Consider the following 23,871-nt stretch of genomic DNA (forward strand, 5'->3'; position numbering starts at 1 on the left):
TTCGGGTGTCTGCGGGAGCAAGGAGGGCCAAAGCATCTGCTGCCACCAGAGCTGTGCTCCTGACCTATAAACTCGCCATCTGGTTTCGGCTTCACCCAGGGACACTGGCCTCTGGAAGTGAGCTGTGAACCATGCCTTTGGGGCTGCAGTCACCTGTGTTCTACAGCAGCGTGATGAACATACAGCTCCGTGTCTCCTTTGGATAGGGAAGTCCTTTCCCCTCAGGTGTCCGCCGAACGGCTGTGGCAGGAGAAATGCTGGATTATGGTCCTTGCCATCCATACTCTGAGGATGCTGGCAGCACCCCAGTCCCCCATGCTCAGGCAGGGACAGAAAGCTTTCCATTTCTCTTTAAGAGCCCCCGTGATGGGTTGGGGAGGCTGAATCAGGCTGACCCGGCAGGTAAGAAATTCCAGGCGTTTCTCCCTGACAGCCAATTCCTGTCACCGCTGATGGATGTGCCGCCCAGAGCAGGTCGGCGGGGGAGCTTGCAGGTGTGCGTACCCACAGGTGCGGCGGTCTCGCCAGATGCTTGAACTTCTGAGCTGTGCTAGCGGGGAGATGACCTTGCGAACCCCGTAGAAGCTGCAGGAGGGATTTGCTGGCAAGCCCCCGGCATGAAGCCTCTCCCAGGCGAGGGCTCAGCCCTGCTGCTGGTGCATGGGCACTGGGAGAGAGCTGCGAGGGTTTGGATGAGGGTGCTCCCTGCCTCAGGTTGTCCCAGCTAGCAGGCTGGTGATGCTCTTGCGGGAGAACAGGGGACTGTAACTGCCTGGCTTTGGCCCAGGCTGTGCTGCACAGTTGGTGTGTGATGACGTTGGTTTGTCCCGTGGTGTCCAAAAGGCTGAATCCCTGGCCCATGCAGTTTTCCTGGTCTTTGGAGCTTGTTTGGGCTGGGCTGAGGACAGCCTGGCTAGAAGGTCAGGGATTATTTGTCCCTTGCAGGACTTTCCAGCGTGCTCTTTTGGGGAGCTCCCAAAACAGGGCATCACTCTGCCCTGCCTGGTCCTCTCGAAACCTCTGTGACACCCCAGTACTAACGTCCTCTCAGAGCCCCACGCTGACCCAGTGCTGCCCCTCTGCGCCTGCCCGTGGACCAAGTGACGGGGTGGATGATGGTGAGAATAAGACATAACCTCTTAAACCAAGCAGCCGGTGGTGAGCTGTAGACAGGCAGGGTGCAGTGTGGAAGTCCTTACCAGGGGCACTTCCAAGGGGATTGTGTCTGAAGGAGCCCTGGGCTGAAGCTGGGAGGCAGATGAGGTGGTTTGGGGGGCATCTCTGGGGAGCACTGTTGTAGGGGATGTGGGTTTTGGAGTCCTGGCACCTCCAGCTGTGAGGCCAGAGCAGCAGTGCCTGTGTGCTGGGGAGATGATGTGACCCAGCTGATCTCCTTGAGTTCCTGGTGAGGTGCAGGATGCTTGTCCAGTCAATGACATGGGGACCTGTCTAAAAGCCGCTAGCAACGGGAGGATGCTTTTGCAGGCCTGTGCCGTCTGCTTCTATTTCTGTCCTGTGGATAACGACGGGGTTAAACAGGAACATTTGCATTGTGACTTCTTCCTTTATTGACAACTCTTTAATCCCCATCACAGAAGTCGGCTGAGCACCACGTTCCCCTTCAGTTAATCTCATTTAACCCTGTTTTCCCTTCTGTATTTCTATCCTCTGCTCTCCAAATGCTGTCAGAGTTGTTGGCAGTGACAGCACCTGGCAATGGGATTAATTGCTTATCTCAAGTATGAGGTAACAGTGTAGGCTGCTAATTAAATTTATCAGGAGGGAAACTGGAGGACCTGTGCGGCCCCAGGAAGGATGAGTGCAGAGAGCTGGCACCTAGAGGTCCAAGATCCTCTCTCTTTCAGAGCTAGCAGCCAACTCCAATGCCAAGTCCAAGGGGCTTGGGTGTTACCACCTGCCTCCTGCACTGCAGCCCTGCAAGGCAGGATTGAGTCCTCTTCCCTCCAGCACTAAAATGTCCAGGAGAGGACATTGGCCTCTGGAGAGGCCAATGGCAGAAGTGTAAGCACATCCAAAGGCAATGGGCAGCATTGCTCTTTTGGGTTGTCCAGAGGCCAGCCTTTTGCTAAGGTGACAAACACCATCGTGTGAAGGTCTGGGGACAGGAACAAGCAGAGAATGAGCAACTTTGGCAGGTGAGACAAAGTGAGACCCATTTGCATGCAGAACTAAAAGCAAGGGCCGAGGCACAAGTGGCAGAATGGGGAAGAGTATGGGAAAAGTGGCAATGTCATTACAACACCCATCTCATCTTGCAAGAAGGGCAAGGTTGATGAAAGGAAAAAGAGGTAAATTCAGAGCTGGTTGGACATAATAATCTTCTGCACAGGACAACATCATAAATACCCACACACATACCACGAGCAGTAGTTGATGAAAAAAAAGAGGTAAATTCAGAGCTGGTTGGACATAATAATCTTCTGCACAGGACAACATCATAAATACCCACACACATACCACGAGCAGTAGAGACCTAGAAGTGCTGGTGGAGGAGGGTCTGGAGTCTGGGGTCCAGCCTTCCACTTGCAGCGGGGCTGCCACCAGCATTAGCTCAAGGCAGTCACGGTGTTTAGCTGAATCTCCTTCAAGGAAGGAGATCCACCACCCCACTGTGACCTGTCCCAGGGCTGCACCATCCTTTGGAGAAGGAGCTTTTCCTAATGTCCAGTCTGAACTTGTGGTCCTTGTCCCTTGTAACAGAGTCTGGTGCCCTGAGAGGTGTTTGGGTCTGTCTTCTTTGCATCTGCCCCCAAATAGCTGCAGCTGCAGTTGGATCCCCCCTTACCCCAGTTAACCCATCCCAGCTCTTTCCACCTCTCCTCGTATGCCCTGTGCCCCAGGGCTGGCCATCTTGGTGACCCTCCACTGGACTCTCTTGTTTCTCCATATTGCCCTTGAACTGGGCAACCCCAAACTAGCTGCGGCAGCATCCCCAGTGCCTGGCAGGGGAAAACACCTCCCTCGATGTGCTGGCCACTCTCCTCCTGGCATGGCCCAGGACATTATTTTCTTTGTACTCCATAAGAGCAAATCGCTGGCACCTGTTCGGCATGGGGTCGGTGTGGGGGCAGTTGCATGGTGCGTGGCCAAAGGAGCCAGAGGCTTGCTTAGGGTTTGCGGGGTGATTAGGATGCCAGTGGGAGTGGGGAGGGCCATGGGAGAGGGCTCCCAAAAGTACGGGGGAGGGCGAGAGGCAGGATGCTGCAGCTCCAAGGTCCTGCAGCACCAGGGATGGGCCGAGGTGACCAGCTCCAAGGTCCTGCAGCACCAGGGATGCTGACGATGTCGGGCTGCAGAGCCAGCCTGCCTGCCCCCTGCCTCCGGCCCCAGAGGGAGAAGAGAGGCAGCTGGGAGATAAGGCTGGGGATTTAAGACTCTTGGCGGATCCTGACTGACAGAGCCGGGGCTGCCTGTTTTCCATCAGCCGTTAAAAACGCCTTGCTTGAGTGGAAGGAGACTTGCTGCCAGGAGGAACAAAGCCAGGCAAAGGGAGCCGAGGAGGACCCTTCCTCAGAGCCATTAGCAGGGACTGAAGGTGCTATTTTGGAAACTTTTATTGCAAGAGAAAGCTGTTTGCTCTGAGCTGTTTGCAGAAGTGGTCTGGGGTGGGCTCTGAAGGCCAGGGCAGTTTTTGATGCAGAGGAGCCTGTTTGGAGCCTGCTCAGCTCACGCTGGATTAATTAAAAAGTTGGTTAGAGAGAGGCAGTGGGACACGGGGCCAGCAAACAGGGAACCCCTCTGCGGCCCCTCCTGCACGTTTGGCCAAAGCTTTTCCTTCAGGCTGAGCCACAGCATGCCTTTCTCCGCCGAGCTGCCCCAGGGCAGGCAGCGCTACAGGCTGGAAACCTCATGCCAGTGCTGCCTCCAGCAGCAGATGCTGCAGAAGTGGCCTTCCCTCCCAGATCCCCGGCGTGGTCCTCCTGCAGGGGAGGGCAGGACCCCTCATGGGTCCTTCTCCATGGTGTTCCCTTCCCAAAACACGTGCCTTCCCAGGCACGACCACCTTTCCATGCCCTGGGAGTGGGTGGATGGGAAACGAGGACACCCGGTGCTGCTCAGGCATTCCCAATCTTGTTTGAGAGAGCTACAGCCAGTACTCTTAGCAAACCCGCTGCTGTCTCCAAGCTGTACCCTAGCGAGGCAGCCATCCATGCCTATGTGCAGCGGTGAGGCAAGTAAAGGTCCATATGTTTCCCGTGAACCTCTATTAGCATCCTCCGATTGGTGCTGGAGATGCGGGAACCCACCACGTGGGAAGCTGCAAACCGCCCCTGCTTCAGTGATGGGGCCAGAGCCACTGTCATGGTAATCGCCCTCCTGGAATGAAGGATGCTCTGAAAAAGTAGAAATTTCTGTGCTTTCACTGTTTCAATTCCCTCTTTCCAAGCAGGAGTTTCTAGGGATGCTCTGCCCCTGCCCTCATTGCAAGCCTAAGGGGAAGCAGTGTGTCCCAAAGCTGCTGTCACCACCCGGGGCAGAAAACTGGGTCCTCGTGTCTTCCAGCAAGTGGTGAGAACATCCACGCTGGTCGAACAGGAGGGGGCTTAGCCCCTGTGTGAAGATTTCAGTTTTGATTTGCTGTTTACCCTGGAAACAAGAAATTGGGTGGATTCCAAATTAAAAGCTGTTTTCTCACCCAGAGGAAGACCTGGAGGGAACAAAACAGTTTTGAACATGATGTTCGTTTATTTTACTTCTGGAGGTTGTCATTAGTTGAGAAAAAAAAATAAAAAAGGACTTTGCATCAAATTTCAGTGATTTTCCTGTCTTTCAGCATGATTTCAGAACATTTATCTTTGGAGAAGTTCTGATTCTCCAGGATTATTTTATCCCATGTCGGTGTGTGGGACCTCCCAGGGAGGAATAAAGTTGCCAAAACTTCTGGCCATGTTTTGATGGCACGTGCAAAGAGTTTTGGCATCCCAGCTTGGTATTTTTGGTGAACAATCATTCAGCCCCCAATTTTTGCCCCGCTGTAAGAACAGCGCACACGGAAGTATTAATTGTGGCCAGCAGTCTGTGCCGGGCCAAACCTGGGGAATGTTTTTTGTCTCTCGGGGCCAGTCGCTAAATCTCAGCAGCGTAGGCATTTTTTTGATGTCTCTCTCTCTTGATGCAGAAGCAGCCTTATGGGAAAGTTGTTATTTTTAGAATAAGCCTCAGGAAGGTGAAAGAGGCCCGTGTCTCAAAACGTCTTTGATCAAATGACCCTATATTTCACCCTGGATGTCAGACTAGAGCAATTTTGTGTGTTGGTCTTACCGTGTTTCAAAAATTGGTATTAGTACGGGGACCCTGTTATCATTTCAGCTACAGAGCCACCATCACTTCTCTATAATGGAGAACTACGCAGGCATCAACTCTCCCAACAGCTTAACACCCTCTGAGGTGGGTTTGTACCAAGGGACATGCTGGGAATAGGGTCAGAAATGGAGTCAAACACGTGGGGGATAGGGGACAGCAAGGGTGGAAAGATCCAGGAAAATGAGGAGAAGCTAGTTTTTCAACAGATCCTTTGACTGTAGGAGGCAGGAGGGACTTTGCATGGTATTTTTCTGTAGAGCTTTTCTCACTGGAAACTCGAGGTAATTTTGAAGGAAGGGAGATGAAAACTGAAAAAACCTCTCTTTTTTTTTCAAAGAAAAAAATAGATACTTCTCAGTAATAGCTCTTGCTTACAGCAACCCTGAGCGTATGTTTTTCCCAGGCTGTTTTTCTGATCTGCCTCATTCCTGAAAGCCTTGGCAGCGAACTGAAGTAGAAGTTTGTTTAACTCGTTTCAGTGCAGAAACCACCTGCACCCCCCAGGCTCTTCGTGCTGCACCAGAAATTAACAGCGGCGGAAAGTCGCAACCAAGAGTAATCACCGAGAGCCATGCCGATAAATGCTTATAGCCAAGCTTTTGCTTTGGCATTGGTGATCCCCTGACTTGGAAAGGACTCTCTGGTGTTTAAAGCTTTGCAGTGATATTTTTAGCCACCTGTGCAGTATCTGTTAATACTGTATTTCACACTGTGGTCCAGCCTTCACCACCCATCTGCTGTAGGCACCATGCACCCCCGTGCCACCCTCGCCCACCCTGCCTGGCTGAACACGCATCTTTTCTGAGCAGCTGTTGCTAACGGAGCAACTTCTTCATCTGTGAGTGGCTTTGAGGTCTGAGCCCCAGTGGAAGTAGACCCTAGCACGCTGCTGCCAGTCGTGGCAGAAGTGACAATTTGCTTATGATACTGAGTAGGGAAGACAAGGCCTGGCTGTGGAGAGTTGCAAAAGGACCTTATGAGATGGCATGACTGGGGAATGAGAAGGCAACTGGAATTCAATAGACATGAGATGATGCAAATGGGAGAAAAAAACCCAACTTCACACACACATGCACAGAGGTAGGCTGTGAGTTGGCCGGTGTCTCTCAGGAATGAGACTTTGGGGCTATAATAGGTCGTCCAGTTGGTACATTGGTGGTTAAAAAATAATTTGGACATGGCTAATTATGAGAAAAGAGTAGAGAATAAAATAGTGAATGTTGTTGTGCAACTTGCTTGGGGCATGATGGAGATTTGTGTAACCCTCAGGGTCACGGAGAAGGTGGATGGCGATTGAGTGTTCATTGCCAATGCAAGTGTGAGATTGCACCAAATGCAAATGGGAAAAAAACCCAACTTCACACACACATGCACAGAGGTAGGCTGTGAGTTGGCCGGTGTCTCTCAGGAATGAGACTTTGGGGCTATAATAGGTCGTCCAGTTGGTACATTGGTGGTTAAAAAATAATTTGGACATGGCTAATTATGAGAAAAGAGTAGAGAATAAAATAGTGAATGTTGTTGTGCAACTTGCTTGGGGCATGATGGAGATTTGTGTAACCCTCAGGGTCACGGAGAAGGTGGATGGCGATTGAGTGTTCATTGCCAATGCAAGTGTGAGATTGCACCAAATGAAGTGGCAGCTGGCAGCTTCATAGCAGAGGGCAGCAGTTTGTTCACGCAGCACACAATTACACCATGGGGCTCTGTGCTGCAGGATAAAATGGGTGCAAAATGTTTGCATGGAATAAAAAAATGACTGAGTAACTTAGTGGAAGAAACATCCCACAAGGGATGTTAAATGCAAAGAGCCTGCCTCTTAGAAAGTCCCTGAGCTATAAATTGTTGGAGGGTGGGAAGGTGTTGTGGGCAATGCGTGTGCCCCGCTCCTTGGGTGGCCGCTGTTGGGGAGAGGATTCTGGTGACCATGGGGACCTTTGGTCTGACTTGGTACAGCCGCTCGCATCTTCTTACGTGACAGTGACTAAAAATCCCCTTTGCATTTGTAAGAATCCCTGAGTGGACCCTGTTCTGCGCTCGTGGTTGGGGACGAGGCGGGAGAGATGTCTGCATGGGGACCCCATCTCTACAGGCAGCGCGAGCAGCAGTGCCTGCCTCCTCAGAGCCTTCAAACCAGCTGCTCCTTCTCCACTGTGTTTACTTCAAATTGTAAGGTCTTGGCTTCGGACTCTGCAAAGCCCCAAAGGGTGTTTTCTGGCAGCACTGCCAGGCTCCAGGCATCCCCGCCAGCCCCTGTCCTCGCCACTTACCACTGCTGTTGGTTCTCTTCCAGGCTGCCCATCGGGGACGTTCAAGGCCAGCCAAGGGGATGAAGGATGTGTCCACTGCCCAATTAACAGCCGGACGACTTCGGAAGGGGCCACTAACTGCGTGTGCCGAAACGGCTATTACCGGGCAGATGCTGATCCTGTCGACATGCCGTGCACCAGTATGTGGGCTCTGGGTAACTGGGGAGGGACCGCGTGCGGCTGGGAAGGGAGACACCAGAGCACCAAGGGATGCTTAGCAAAGGCATCTGTCTCAGTGGGATTTTGGAGGAAGCCAGGGGGCTCAGAATACCTCATCCTTGCAGGCGTGGGTCTTTCTTACCCTGGGCCAGTCTATGCTTGCAAGCATTGCAAGTGCAAAGAGGACAGAAATTTGGGTTGCTCTGTGTTGTTCTAGGCAGTGGGATGACTTCACTCTGGGGCTGTACCCGGACGAGAAGACCTGTGTGTTGGCACGTGGGACATTAATGCAAAGGCCAGGAATCAGAAACGCTACAAAAAATAACTGGTGAACTTTGCCAGAGATGCCACGTAATCAAATGAGCCTGGGTTAAGAGAACAGGTTTTGTTCCCGCTCCTGCCTTTGGCTGTCCAGCTTGCTCCGCACATCCCTGACACCAAGGGAAGCACGCGGCTCAGCATGTGCCTGCTGCAGAGTCCTGTCCAGGGATGGGGAAAAGGATGGGGTGCAGCTGGTTCTGTAGTGATGAGCAGGGCTCTGGCTCTTACACCTTTCTGTCTATTCCCTTTACAGCCATCCCGTCTGCCCCCCAGGCTGTCATCTCCAGTGTGAATGAGACCTCTCTGATGCTGGAGTGGACCCCGCCGCGGGACTCGGGGGGCCGGGAGGACCTGGTGTACAACATCATCTGCAAGAGCTGCGGCTCCGGCCGCGGGGCGTGCACACGCTGTGGGGACAACGTGCAGTTCGCCCCCCGCCAGTTGGGCCTGACGGAGCCCCGCATCTACATCAGTGATCTGCTGGCCCACACCCAGTACACCTTTGAGATCCAGGCGGTGAACGGCGTCACCGACCAGAGCCCCTTCTCCCCGCAGTTTGCATCAGTGAACATCACCACCAACCAAGCTGGTAAGATGCTGACCCGTGTCTCCCAGCAGACCTCACCAGGAAAGGGAGGTGGTGGGCAAAGATCTCCTGGTCAAGAGGTGCTGGCTGAAACCCTGTGGGGTGAGCAGGGCTTGAAGGGGAGAAGAGGTGGGGTGAGATGTGGCATGGTGTCGCTTGCTCTGTAACGTTGGTGATAACCAAAGTGCATGGGCCTGGCAATACCTGGATGAATCCCAAGCCTCAGGTGTGAAAAATATCCCTTATTTCAGTGAAAAGCTGGAGTGTGCCCCAAGGCAGAGCTGCTCTCCCCATCAGTGCAGCAGAACAGCTCATGTCACGGTCCCCTGGTGTCTCAGCATCCCTCTCCGGCGCTGGGCGCTTAACTGTTTCTGAGGTTGTTACCTTGGAGCATCAGCTGCACGCACCATCGGTGTGTTGCAGACACAGCAGCAGCGCTCACCGCTGCTGGCAGCCTTGCTGCAGCCCCTGCTACTGCTCCTGGTTCCTGAGGAGGGAAGGTAAGATTAGCTCCAGCATTTTAACACAAGCTGCAATCTCTGCTCTGACTGCAGAGAAAGCCAGGACAGGCCATGAAAGCAAAGGAAAGCTGCACAGAAGAGGGTCTTGGAGGTGGATATATGGGATGACCATCTGGAAATCTGCTCCAGGTCCTGTGCCACTGCAGAGTCACCTTGGTGAAGAAGACCAAGCAGCAGAGCTGGAAGGGTTTCATTTGGGCTCTCGAGCTCTGTGCTGGCCTGGGGGTTTGCTACGCTCCCCCTGTGCAGGGTGGTTTTGCTGGGGAAGGGACGTGTCAGGGTGGCTGGTAGTGCTGCTCCTGGGAGATTCACCAGCAGCCCCCAGGCAGCAGCTGTGCTGGTGGCAGGATGCCCCGCAGAGCTGCTGGTCGGGGGCTGCTCTCCCCAGCCCACCTGGAAGCCATCTGGAGCTGGAGCACAGACTGGGGCTGGGTCTTTGCTTAAACCGATTGCGCGGTGGAAGCATGCCAATAAGGTACAAGCATGCGTGGAAGCAAGCGAGTTTCTGTGGTCCCTCTGAGCGCTGCAGCAAGTGTGTGGGGAGTGTGAACATGAACCAGGCTGCCCTGGACACCACGTGACCTTCAAGACTGAATTTGGCAGTCGTGGATGATTGCATTTCCACTGAATTGCCTGGAGACCATGGTGTGTGCTGGCTGCAGGGGACAGGAGGTGTTTGGTGAGGGGTAAAGCGGCAGCGGTGCAGATGGGCATCACTTGGTTGGGCACGCAGAGCACCAAGACAGAGGTAACCTGCAAAAATATCTTGGTCACACACGAACTGGCAGACTGACCTCTGATCTTAAGTTAGCTTGGGAGCCGCGGGGCCATGGTGTTTTCAACTCAGTATCAGAAGCCCTGAAGGCAGATTTAGCATAGCGTTGAACTGTGGTTTGACTGCAAGCAGGAACACGTCCGCACCTGATGAGGAGAGAGGAACTGGTCTGGGATGGTGACCTGTTGCAGCTTCCTTTACAGAGATGGCTGATGAAGATGGGGTGGGTGTGATGCTACCTGGGGCTGGGAAGGGCTCTGCACACCCCCAGCGTGGTCCCGCGCTATAGACGAGTTATTTAATGCTCAGATTTCTGCACTTTGCAGTTATATGGTGTGCTTGTAACCTTCATATACTGCCTGTGGCTACTTCCGCCCTAGCAAAACCAGAGCGCTGAGTTGCAGGCAAATCCTTTTCAGTCCCCTGTATCCTCCTCTTTGTGTTTTCCTTGTTTGACACTCCTTTATTATCAGGACTCACACTTCTCAGCCTGTGTGATGTCTCTCTTAATGTATCTATTCATTAGCACTAAACAGTAACTGTCTGCTTGCTAATTCCTCTGTAATTAGAGGCTCTGAATTCTTCTGCTTACACTCAGCACCGCCTGGCAGCCTTGATGTAGATCATTAGCAGTTGGTAACAGAAGCTGCAGACACAAAGGCAGAGCTGGGACAGGAGAATGGAGGGTGTTGAGGGGAGAGGAGAGCGTGCAGTGGGAGGGGAGGGATGAGCCTGGGGAAGAAGCGATTACAGCCTCCCTCTGCCTTTGCTCTGGGTTGAGCAGCCAGCTGGGTCTCCATCTCAGGCAGAGCAGAGGACCGAATACATGATGGGGCTGTGCTCCTGCCACAGCTGGACGATGGCCTCCCTGCAAAGCACCCACTATGCTGGCCTTCAGGGACCTCCCAGCCCTGAAGAAAGCAAGGCAAAATCGCCCTAGTTCACCCAGGGATAAATGGACCATTGTTGGGGGACCACCTGTGCTTGGTGCTTTCGGGACTGAGGAGAGATGCCATGTCACCAGCAGCATCTTTAACCTTTAGGTATCATAAGTTCTTCAGCATTCCAGGAAAAAGCTGCTGTGAGAGAATAAGAAAACGATCCCCGTAGAGCAGCCAGAGGGCAGGTACTGACTGTGGCCGGAGGAGTGGCACTGGGGGGTGTGATGGTATGGTGACCATCATCCCAAAAGGGAAACTTGAGATCAAAGAAGGTGACACACAATTCACCTTCTTGTTCTCCCAGAGAAAGATGGCTGCGGTCATTACTGTTGTACCCCTCTCCAACGAGGTCTGGATTTCACTAACGTTGGCCTTTACATCAACATAACTTATTTTGCTGTTGTGTTGTGGTAGTAGGACATTTCTCTTCATGTAGACACAGGCGTCGGGTAGCTTCTCTCAAGGAAAAATAAGAGGTAATTAGACCAAGATGAATCATCCTTTCTTGCTATGAGGTTGCTTTCCAGACTGTGGATCTTCCTGCAGCTCTTTGTGGAAACTTCCATACTCTTCATCATAATTTTTTGAACTAGATATTGTAGCCAGTAGCAGCTCTACTGCAGAGAAACTGCTTTCCTTGCTGGTCTCGCTGTTCTCTTTACACATTGAAGTGTAAAGTGCTACCTCACTCAGCCCTGCGGGCAGCTCTTACCTCCCTGGTGACTTCTGTCTTGGTCCCTTCAGACACTGCTTCCGTCGATGCAGTCTCCCATTCTGCGAGCAAGTCCTGCATTTTGGTTTCCAGACCCAAGCACAACCTTATAATTGTTTTCGTGGGCTCAGCCATCAAGCCATGATCATTGCTCTGCACAGAAGTTGTCATTCCTAACACTGCTATTTTGGACACTTTATGAATGAATTGCCAGCAATGTTTTTATATCGTCTCCCATATGTCTAATAGTTTTAAGGAGAGGTGCTGCCTCCGCTGTTCTGGACACAGTGTGAGTCCCCATTGAGTGCCAGCCTTGTTTAAAACTAATTTCATGTGTTGCAGGTGATGCTTGTGCTGAGCCCAGTGTCTCACGCACTTTAAGTCTGTGCACTCTGCTGAACTCCTGAGTTCAGGAAAAAACAGTTTGACAAGAGCTACTTGTCAAAATCATGCTGCCATGCCTGATTTGTGCCATAGGATCCCATCAGGGCTTGTGGAAGGGACATCTAAGGTCTCTGATTCATCCTCCTGCTTGCTGCAGGACTATCACCAAGAGCAGATCTGCTGTGGCTTTTTCTAGCTGAGTCTTGGAAACCACTACCTCTCTGCTAACCTGTCCCAGGACTACATCTTTCTCCTGGGAAAGATGCTTTTCATAATTTCCAGCCTGATCTGTGGCTTGTGCCCCTCATTGCATCACTTATCCCTGCTGGGAAGAGTGAGTTTCCACCCTCTTTTAATGGAGCTCCGAGCAGTTGAGCTGTGATTAAATTCACCCTTAATGTCTTCATCAGCAGGCTCAGCCAGCCCAGCTCTCTCCATGTCTCATAAGCCCTGTGCCCCAGGCTGCCTCGGTCACCCTTGGCTGGATCATCTGCAGTTCCTCCTGGACCCATGGCCTCGTGTTCTGCATTGGCCAAGTTGATGTTGGTCTTAGTTGGACTACCCAGGTTGATGCTGACCTTAGACTGTCCAGGTTTACCCTTTGCATTTCACTGTAACGTTGTCATCTTTTCAGTCCTACCAACAAAGCGATCAGCAGTCCAGACACCACAGTGCAGAGAGGAGCCCTGAGGGACAGGCCACCTCTCTTCTTAGGAGGAGGTTGGTTGAAAGAGAGCGGCCAGCACCAGCCTGTGCTCGGAGGCAGTTTCCTGGACCTTTCTCTTGCAGTGAGTGTCCTAAAAAGACCAAAGGTGTTTAGCCTCCAGAAGGGCAGGTTTTGTTAGAACAGGAGGTGTGATGCTTCCCATTTCAAAGTATAGAAAACTAGAAAGGACCAAGACCAACAGAATAGAGATAAAAAGAGCTTGGAATAAACATCCCCTTCCCACCACCTCCTTGTTCCCCGGTCGGTCTTCAGCCAACTTGAATTTACCCCTTCCAGCAAACTCTGCATGATCCCCACTGCCTTCCTAGGAAATATCTTCTGTCACCTCTGAGACCAGGTTGTGTTTTCTCTCTGCTCTTCTCAGCAGGTTTCTTCTTGACCTCCAGCTCCATGCTGTACATCTCCCAAGTCACCCTCCACTGCAGCTGAGTGGCACCTCTCCCCAAAGCTCAGCAGCTCTCCAGGGAGGGAGATCCAGGACTTGCCATCTGACACAGCCAGTCCTGTCTTAAGGGACCGTGATGTGGCCAAAGAAAACAAGCCCATCGCGCAGAGACTGGGTGCCACCAAAAGCCTTTTCTCAGCCATGCCAGAACAAAAGATCTGTGCCAAGAGGGTGTTTGAGAGCCATGCCAGCATCCCAAGAGGGAAGGCGCAGGAGGGAAGTCAGGGGTCAAGGAGTTGAGCGTGGCCCAGCGCTTGGGATAATGACACTTGACGAATTGAAAGCCATGCCAGGCGTCAATCCTCTTGCTGGTGACAACACGCAGCCCCTGCTTGCTAATTTGTGGCCATTCTTCGGGGAGGATCGGGGAGGGAGGGGAGTCTTGGAGCTGTGAGGATTTGTAGGCTCCATCTGCACCGCGGGCAGGCTGAGTGCCCTGGGAAAGTCACCGAGGGAAAGGGCTCCTTGGGCAGGGATGACTTAAATAGCACATGGGAAGGGCACCTCTTGGTAGAAGACTGTGGCTTCTGTGATCTGAGAAGGGAGGAAAAAGCCCTGGGCTCCGGAGTATCCAGAGGCAAATTCAAGATCTCCCAGTGATGGGGGAAAGAGAACATCCAGATTTCTGGGAATGTGTCCCTTTTGTGAGTGACTCTTGTGTCACACGGGATAAGAAGAGAGGATTAACTCTGATGTCAGAGGCTCTTGGCTGCGAACAGAGCCAAAAAGAGCCATAAACAGCTAATACAGTGTGAATAGCAGCTAGTGTGTGACAGAGGAAACCGATACACTTTCCTGATAAACCCGTCAGGAGCAGCATCTGCAGCAGCGGAGTTTACTGGCACAGTTTCTCCCTCTCTGTGGATCCAGATAACTTGTTATGACTATTTGCATTGTTATTCTGGGTGGCATTTTACAGCAGTATGTTGCGACATGGGTCCTTTGGCTGGGAGATGTGCAGCTCACACCTGTGCACCGGGTTGATGCCAGACATCATTAGGGTTTGAATTTCTGCTTCGCGATGGCTATCACAGCCCAGGCACTTGCATCCCAGCCGGGCAGTGTCTTTTGGACAGGACTGTCCTGACAAGACTCAGAGGTGCCTGTGAGCTCAAGGACAGCTGAATGTTTCAGTGGTCCAAAGCAAGCACGTGGGCCATGGCTCTGCTCTGCTGTGAGTGTCCTGTGACTGGACTGAGTCCAGCCTGGACCTCATGCAAAGGCTGGGGAGTTCAGCCGTGAGTGATGAAGCACAGGCGAGACAGATCCTGGGAAGTGCAAAGCACCAGAAGGGAGGATTTTTCCCTCACCTTCAACCCAAAAAAACCCCTTGCAGCCATGGCCCATGAGCTTTACTGCCAAATGCAACAGGGAGCATGGAGGGGTCAGGGGAGGAAGGGTGAGGAGAGGGAGGAGTGGAGCCAGGCTAGCAGACAAGGTGAAGGTATAAGGTTGGTAGGGACTAGCACTTCTCACCAGCCATCCAGGTTGCTGTTTGCTTGTCACGTTAGTTATGCTGCAGGCTAGACAGAGAGAGGAGAACTGTATTGCCTGGGGCACGTGGTCTCTTGCTTTTATCTTCTCACTTTCATTTTGCATTAGAAGATCTGGCTGGCTTCCTCCTTCAGAAGGATGCACAGCAGTGGCCTGCGCTCCTCTGGACACAAGCAGGGAGTCATGGTATCTCCTGTTCTCTCTTGTGCTGCTCTCAGCCGTGCCCTGAGCTGGCTGCAGTCAGGAATTACTTGTCTGTGAAACAACAACCTGAGAAAGTGTATGCAGAAATCACCTTGAAGAGTTGGAATGAACTTTCCAGACCTTAAAAGCTATGAATGTCTATTTCTTGTTGCCTTCCAGTATAAAAGTAAAAGGCAGGAGATTGTAGCATCCCAGCATCTCGGATCTCTCATCCAACTTCCCACCTAAGGCAGGACTGCTGCTAGCACTACCTCAGGACAGCCGTGGCTTTGGGTAGACAATTATTGGTAATCCCAAAGGCAGAGATCTCCCCACATTTCCAGTGACTTGTCCCAGAGCTGCACCACCCCCCTGGTGAGGGAACTTTTCCCGATGTCCAACCTGAACCTCCCAAGCTATGATTTATGGCCATTGCTCTTTCTTATACTAAGTTTCAAAGGTTCAAGCCAAGAGATGTTTTAAATCAGCCTGCATATCAATTATCCTCATATTCAGTCCTGTCTTTGGCTAAAGCATCTTTCAGAAAGGCAACCAGTCTTGACTTGAGACATCAAGAGACAGAGGGCCCATCAAGTCTTTGTATATGGGTCTGTGTAGCTTGTTCTTGCTTTTTTTTCCAATTAGATCACTGATTTTCTAGGGAAATGCGGTAGACTCTGCCTGTCTGGACACCAGCAAAATTTTTGATTTGGGAAACTACTAGTAAAGCTGGAAGTCTGCCCAGGAACTGCCTAAATGAGAGACTACTACCACTGGAATGGGGAAACATGAGGCTGAACTGAGGTGACTAACTTAGGTCCATGAGAAATAGTCTCATACTTCTTGATGTTTCAAAATCTGGTAGGGTATTTCTTGTGCAGAAAACTGACACAAACATTGTTAGGACAGAGGAGGACTCTGATACCTCCAGGAAGACGCTGAGAGGTGGAATAACAGAATCAGGGTGAAATTCAACAATGGAAGGCAGCTGAGGAAGACCTGGTGGCAGACCATGGGAAGGGGACAACTTTCCAGTATAAAACCTTGTGGAAAAACAACACGTTGCAAGACTGCGCTGTATCAAGCAAAGTATGTTCACCAGCTATAGCAAAGTCTCACTACCATTGCAGAAAGCTTGGGTGGAGCGTCGTACGGTCATTGCATGCACACTTGGTTACCCACATTCAAGAGAGCTGAACTGTGATGGTAGCAGGTAGAGAGAAAGGCTGATAAGGTGAGCAGAACACAGGAGAGCCCATGTTACGGAGAGGAGACCAAAAAGGCACTGTGTGTTCAGCCTTGGTGAAGGGGATTTATTTGCTGTCTGTAGTGACGTGCTGGGCTGGAGGGGCACCAGAAGGGGAGAAGAGTTATTAAAGCAGAAGGACAAGAGCAGATGGTACAGAGTGGCTGATGATAGCATTTAGGTGGAAAAGCAGAAATTTTCTGAGCTGTGGAGCCATCTCCACATGAAGGAGCCGGGGCAAAGCCTGTTTGCCTGTGTGACAGAGCAAGCAGGAATGTGTCTGCTGAGCTACTGTAGGACTATTCCTGAGGTCCCTTAAATCCCAGGTTTGTTCTTTTGGGGGCTTCACTGGATGTGTTTCTGTGACAATTTCACCTGCTCCCAGGCTCCAAAACCTCCTGAAACCTTGACATCCCCATGGCTGCTTCTCTTATCCATCATTAACAGCCAGACCTTACCCTCCACATGGACCCACGTAACCATCTGTAGTATCCCACATAACCATCCTGGCTCTGCAGCCCTTCTTCTCTCCCTTCTTCTCTTTCCTTCATCCCCAGCTCCCACCTTCACCTTGGCTGCCTCGTACACAGGGCCCTTACCACCAAAACCTGATGCGGCTTGACATTTGCTGCAACTTCTCCTCTCTCTTGGTGGCCCAGCCTGTTGCCTTTGCTGCATCCTCCCTGCTTGCAGCAGCCGGTGGTGAGTGCCCAGGAGGGACCCTGCCATGCCCAAGTCCCTTCTCTGCCCACTGGAGACCATCCGCAGCCAGGGCTCCCAGATGGTAGGAGCTTTGCCAGCTGCTGGCTTTTCAGGACTCCTCTTCCCGCTCCTGCGGTGGGCAGCTGGGGGGATGTTGGCAGAGCAGGGTATGGGCTGCACTGCTAGAGCTTTCCTAGCAGATGCTCTTCTCCACCCGCTACCAGCTCTGTGGGCTCCTCCACCTGCTGACTCCCAGGCTTCCCTGTTGCATAAATTACTCCACGAGTTTGAGGATAATTTTTCCCACACCTGCCTGGGGCTTCAGAAACCTGTTCCAAAGCATCTGGAGCTGACTTTGGGCAGAAAACAAAAGCCCATCCATGATGGATGGGGTGGAAAGTCCCTTCTGGTGAACCAGCGCCTCCCCCTCTCCCCACAACATGCCGCCATCCCCGCTGTGTGTGAGTGCTGGGAGCTGACGGCGTGGCTCAGGAGCTCACCTTTTTCTTATGTGTTCAGGAGGGGTGATTTATCTTTACTGCTGCACTTGGCAAACACAGCCCACAGTGCTAATTGCCTTGTTTGCGCACGAGGCGCTGAGTGCCAGCACTCGGGCAGGTGGAGATGCTGGAGGCAGGTAGGCAAGGCTGCAGACGGGAGGCCAGTTTCAGGGTCACAGTGCTTGAACAGCTGAGCATACACTGGGGGGGTGATGCTGCTCAGTGGTGCGTTTATGTGGACCATAATAGATGGTTGTAGCAAATCGGGTTAATGCAGCCGGCTGGCCAGTTGTCCCTTGGTCCATCTCGTAGTCCCTGTGATTTAGTAGTCCCCTCTATCTGTGTGTAAAATGATAAGCCTCTGTCTGACTTGGTTCAGGCAGGAAGATCCTCGCTGTGCCTGTCTCACCACAGCCCGGTCCATGTTCATCACTGCCACTGGCCAGTGTGCAGGAAGCTGCTGCATTGGTAGGGCTGGGCAGAAAATGCTCTTTCCAAGAAAAAAACTTGATATTTCCAAAATTTCCCCACACAAAGAGGGAGGCCAGCCTGGCGAGTCTACCATGAAAGAGAACAAGAGAACAAGTTCAGTCTCAAATTAGCAAGACCCAGTGGGTCCAAGGGGATGCCCTGCAGCAGGCGTCATTCTTTCAAGAAACATTTCTCTGGCCTAAGTTTTCTGTGTTTGAAATTTCAAAATCAGTATGTTCCTAAGAATGGTTTCAGTTGCAATTAATTAGCACTGTCTGGGAAAGTACCATTTTATTGAAAATCAGGGGGGCAAGTTGGAAGGACGGCCTACCAGCATTCCTGCTTTCCGCCAGCTTTTTGCTGATGACATCGCCTTGATCTGGAGCAGTTGAGGTTTCCACGTGGAGAGGGGGCCAGGAGGTGGGGACGACCTTGGCACTGAGCGACCCCAAACCCACTCCAGCGGGCTGCGTGACGGGATGCCGGGATCCTCTGGAGCACCTCCTCTCAGTGCTGAGAACAAAGTCCTGCCCTCCTCCGCAGGCAGGATGGCAGCATGCAAATGAAAGCTGCAAACTCAATTAAACAAAGAGCATAAAGACAGCCAAAAAAGCTGTCGTCTGCCCGGGCCAAGTCACTGGGCTTGTGGCATTAGGAACTGCTTTAAAGGCTGTAATCTACACCAAAGCCTTCGTTGATTCAAATGGGGCTGGAGCCAGGACCAGCTTTAGACTGCATTGCTGTGTTTTTAAGATTTTCTAGCGTTTGTAGTTACAAACTCAAGGGGCTGGAGGCTGGGCCCACTGGGAAATTTTCCAGACACTCGACACACAAACAGCATGGGTACCAGCCTGATGGGACCACCTTGCCAGGAACCTCGGAAACAAAAACCTCACAGGCTGTGAAATACCGGTCTTCTAGAGCTCTAGCAAGTCCGGTGAACATCCCAGACCTGACGCTTTTGCTGCTTTGAAGGCGAATGTTGTTTATTAAAGAGCCCTAGTGCTGTCATCCCTGTGACGTTGCGTTGCTTTCCTCAGCTTCTGCTGGAGGTAATTGATTTCAAAAGTACGTGGCTCCTGAGCATGCCATCACAGGGGAGGACACTGGGAAAGAAATTGGGTGAACAAACATTTTAATAGTCCAAGCAGTAGTGAACCCTTTTAGCAGGAGAGAGCCACACGCACAGAAGTGCTGGTGGAGGGGCTCCTGGAGGTCTCCAGCCCAACCTCCCATGCAGAGCAGGGTCACCAGGGTCGCCATTGAGGGCAGGTCAGGAAAAGCTTCCCTTCCTCCTTTCCTCATCCAGGTATTCCTTACTGTGGTGCTTTCAGTGCTCACGTTGGAGGAAGGCATCCCAAATTCAAATCCACTCTCCAGGAAGGCCTGTGGTGTGAAAGCCTGCAATGCTGAAATGGCAGGAGAGCGCTTTACCTGGAGAAGCGAAAAATGGAGAAGGTTTTAACCAAAGAAGTAAATTTTCAGTTAGATACCTAGATGCATTTGGACTCTGAGCTGAGTAAGAGCATGAAGAACTGGTGCCTTGAGGTCAGTGATGAGACCTGGACTGGGGACAGCTGGACCATTGCACAGTGACAGTCACCTGCTGGGGACTGTGTGGGACTGGGATGCCTTGGGGCAAGGAGGGAGGGCTGATTTGGATTAGGCGTGCCTTGGGTGAGATACTGGTGCAAAACATCCAGGTCTGCAGGGAAGTGCAGAGTGAGTTGTCCTGGCTTTCCACTCTGCCCATGCTTGAGAAACAGAAGTCAGCTAAGCCCCACATGCCTATTTCATCTCCCTGCAGCCTTGCATGGAGGCTTGCATGGAGGCTCTGTGTGCTCCTGCCATTTCAAACACTGTTTTTCGGGCGCTGCTGTAGCCTGGATCCCAGCCTAGATGTCTCCAGGCCCTGTGGCTTCAAGGTCAGGGAAGCCCTTGCTCCATGACTGATCACAGCACCGTCCTCGCCGCTGCACAGCATCACTCTTTAGTCTCACCGGAGTGAGCTGCTGGTGTCGTGCAGGGCTTGAAGTGCAGAAGGAGCTCTGGGACCTCCTGGGAGCCCTGTATTGAGGAATGCCCCGCTCTGGTCTCACGGGGGATCCTGTTCCCCAAGTAGTTTCCATGTGTTGGAGCTACCTGGGTCACCCAGTGAGGCTGAGCCCCTGGGCAAAGGCAGTGGGAGAGAAGCTTGCCCACTTACCCCAAGGTTTTCCAGGTCTCTCTCTTTGCCATGTTTGCAGGGCGGTTGCAGGCATCCACTGCCAGATGCTCTGTCAGCAGCTTTCTCTCCCACATCTCCCCATTTACTGCCCTGTCCCGTGGCCTCTGGACTAGCTGGTGCCTTGCAGCATCATGGTGCATTTCCCTGCCACTCTGTCTTCAGCTGGGGGTCACACAGTTAATCCTGACCCTGGATCACAGCCGCTTCTGCATGTGGGTAATTGAAAATGCCAGAATTCCCTGCTGACCATCCTATAATAAAAGCAGTTCCCCCGTCCGGTAACCTGACACTCCAGGGACCAAGATCTGTCAGGAGGGCTCCGAGGAGATGCTGGAAAACTCCCAGCTGTTCACCTCTTTTTTTCCCCTGGGTAATTTCAAAGTGTTGCTGGGGAGAGGCCACGGGCTGGGTTGGCTTTGCTCTCTCTCTGTCGTGAGTGTTTTCCAGAGCAAATGTTGACTCTGTCTGACATGACATGGGTTAGTGGTATTAAAGTGATCAGAGATAGGGGTTTTGCTGCCTGTAACCTGACTCTTCCAGCTAAGCCAGCAGAAGAATGGAGACGCTTTGATTATACCGGGATCTCAATTGCGCTGACCCACTGGCAGGCAAGGAGTGAAAGGCTGAGCCTTGCAGGACTGGCAGGTGAAGGAGGCGGGGGGCTAGCTGCAAAATGGGGGGCAGATTGCAATTGGTAGCGTTTCAAATGGGTATAAACATCATGAAAGAGAAGCTGTAGAAAGATCCTGGTGTCCCCCGGCAGGCGGTCCAGAGGCTGGAGCCACACAGTGCTACCAAACGCTCCCATCAAACGGCCAGGGAGCGATGCAGAAGATGCTGCCTGGGGAGTCCGAGACCCTAGGCTGCTCCCTGTAGTGTTGCTCTGGCTGGTGGCAGTGTCTTGTCCAATTTTATTTTCCTTACAGCAGCAGTCCAGCTTCCCAGCCCACACAGTGTGACCTTCCACAGCTTCACAGCAGCACTGAGGCTCTAGAGGCTCTGAAGTGGCCCTGAAGTGCCGTGGACATTATCTGGTGTGTAGCTGGAGGTGGACTTGTATCACAGCATCACGTCACTGGGCGTCGGACCTACTAAAAACTGGTGGCAGCAGGCCCTGGCAGTTGTGGTGGCCCAAGAGTCAGGACTTGACACAGAAAATTGGCCTCTGCTATCAAAGCCTATTAGAAATAGGATGCTTGTAGCCCTGATGGGTCCCTTGGAATGGGATGAACTAGCACGCCTGAGGAACCAGACGGTGTCCCAGGGTGTCGGGTTATGTTGCTCAATGTCTGCAAGGAAGATGTCTGCTTGTTCTCCTGTTAAGTGAGTCCTGATACACTCTCATGTCTTTATTCTTGGTCTCTGTGTGCTGAAAAGGTAGAGGTGGGGTAGGAGGGAGGTCACCTTAGGATATTGAAAAAGCAGGGCTGGGAGAAAGGTAACAGCTCCCAGATGGAAGCTCTAGCTGTCTGAATAAAAGAGGAAGGTGCCCCAGCAGATGTCCTGAGGACTCTTGGCCTTGTTCAGCCAGATTGAGAAAACCTGGTGTCGTGGAGGTAGGTTGGGGAGGAAAACACATGAGCTTCCTAAGAACGCCTCTAAACAGTACAACTCAGAGACATAAAACGAAGGAGGAAAATGGGCCTATTTATTTCTCATTCACCCAATACAATTCTTCATTGTGTGATGCCCCCCTGCTGCTTTTTGTCAGTTTTATCGTAATGAATTGCCCTAAGCTTTACATAGCAGTTTCACCAATTACACTAATTTCGGATGCATCTCGGATCTCTCACCCTGCTCCCAGCAGGACACGGGGGGTTACAGGAGGTGCAGAAACAGCCTGGGTCCCGAGGCGTTTGGTCGGACCCTGCATCAGCAGGGAGGTGCAAAGAGCGAAGGAAGCAGCAGTTCTCTCCTCTCCCTTCCCTGAGCTGGGGAGCATAGTTTAAAAAAACAGTGAAGGTGCACAACGGAGAGGGAACAGCAGCTCTGCACAAGCTGTCTGAGGACTGGGCTGAGTCAGAGAAGTGTCATGTTGGACACACTCAGAGGAATATCAGACCTGAGTGAGGAGGTAGATGCTGTTTCTGTAGTTAAGAGAGATGGTTACTGACTACTGAGATCAGTTTTGAGGTTTATATTTGAAAAGGAGGTTAACAGAAAATTGGAAGATATTCAGAAGAGAGTCATCAGATTGATATGTGGGCTGATAAATCTGTGAAGCGCTCGAGAAACTCAGTCTACTTAGATAATAGAAAAGAAGATGAAAAGAAAATATTTTCATGATCTTTCAGTTCTTCCATGAGGACAAAATTCTGTTTCTAGACTCCTCCTTAATTTAGCTAGCAAAACCAGAAAAGTTCCAGCAGTTGGAAGCTGAAGTCTGTAAATTTCAACCTGAAAATAATATGTGCATTTTAGAACAGAGCAAGTAACCATGAGGTTGCCTCCCAAGAGGCATGGTGGGCTCGTCATAATTTGCAGTGCTCAAAGAAAACTGGATGTCTGTCTGTAACATATGCACAGGTTCAACCACAAGCGTTTCAGCTATGTTTAACTCACTGCCTGGGTTCTGTTGCCAGTCTTGTGCAGATGTTCAGACCTAGTTGTTACAGTAGCTTTTCCTAATTTTCTGCAAAATCGACATGTTCTTTCGCTGTCTTATCAAGCTGCCCCGGGTTTTGCGGTCAATGTGATCTCCTTTCAGGTATTGCTGCGATTAGAAATTGCCTATTTCTTCTGGAAAACTCAGAATTCTTCCCTTCTTGTCTTCTTCCCGTCTTTCCCTTAATCTTTTTTATCATTTTCAGCAGGCAAGCTAAAAAGAAGTAACTATTTGGTATGGAAAGAAAATACTGGCTGTAGCAATGCTACCAACGTGCCCCTTTGTCCGTACCTGAGATCAAGCAAATCTTTAAAGAATCCAAAGCCTCTTGTGGAGGCCTCAGCAACGGCTAAGCTGCCTCTGCTGTGATGGATCTGTGCCACCTGGGGTTTCAGTTTCTTTTAGCAGAGACTGCTTAAGTAGCCCTTGAGGCTGGTGGGCATGGAGCGCTCTGGTTCCGTGCCCACAGAGGTATTAGCCTGCATGTCACAGCATCCTCACGGAGCAACGCCATCAGAGGGAAGCCTGGACATACTTTTGGGCAAGGATGTAAGCCTGTAAAGAGAGATTCACCATCACAAATAGGTTAAAATAGGATCCCTTTCCTGAACAAATCATCATTTCTTAATTATCTGGAAGTATATGCTGAACTATGAGAAGCTGCTGCCTCTTGTCCTCGGGAGTAGCTGCCCTGCCTCCATCTGCCTGGCTTGGTGCAGAGCTGCGAGAGAGGCTCTGCCCTGTTCACCGTCCTCAGGGGCTGGCACGGAGATTTTTTTCCTGGTTCACACATCTGTCAGCAGTAACTGCAGGTCGGGAAGCAGAGCCAAAGCACCGTTACGTGCTCCAGATGCTGTTCTGTAAGACAGGGAGGCTCTGCTGGTGTGCCTGTTAGGGATTGTTAGCAAAAGCTGGAGTGACTTCAGTTTCATAATCAGGGCCCAGACCAAAAGTTTTGGTCTCTTCTTGGTTTTTGTTTTTGTTTTTTTCTTTAGAAGACATGCTTTTTAAAATGCTGAATGTGCCTCAGCTAGAGTGACGGGGAGGCAGGACACGGTGGGGCTCATTTACAGTAATGTGGCAGAGAAAGACTGTGCTATATGACCAAAAATCGTCATTTTATTTCTGGAGCTAATAAAAAAAGACTAAAGGGTACTAATACAGAGACTGATAACTAGGGAAGCCCCATCTTTGGAGGTTTAAAGATTCGGCTAACAACGCTCCACCTTCCCTGATCT

At 51.5% G+C, this 23,871-nt stretch overlaps 1 protein-coding gene across 6 annotated transcripts in view; it reads left to right on the forward strand.

Annotated features, from left to right (window-relative positions):
• The window catches only part of EPHB2 (EPH receptor B2), a 92,930-nt gene that overhangs the window by 35,435 nt on the left and 33,624 nt on the right, over window positions 1–23,871 (forward strand). For all 6 annotated transcript variants that reach the window (XM_009289104.1, XM_009289111.1, XM_009289118.1 and 3 more), the window contains exons 3-4: window positions 7,619–7,774; window positions 8,368–8,703. In XM_009289104.1, the coding sequence (XP_009287379.1) occupies window positions 7,619–7,774; window positions 8,368–8,703 (492 nt within the window). The remainder of the gene's footprint in view (window positions 1–7,618; window positions 7,775–8,367; window positions 8,704–23,871) is intronic.

Source organism: Aptenodytes forsteri, unplaced genomic scaffold (assembly GCF_000699145.1).
Source record: "Aptenodytes forsteri isolate BGI_AS27 unplaced genomic scaffold, ASM69914v1 Scaffold253, whole genome shotgun sequence".
Lineage (NCBI taxonomy): Eukaryota > Metazoa > Chordata > Aves > Sphenisciformes > Spheniscidae > Aptenodytes > Aptenodytes forsteri.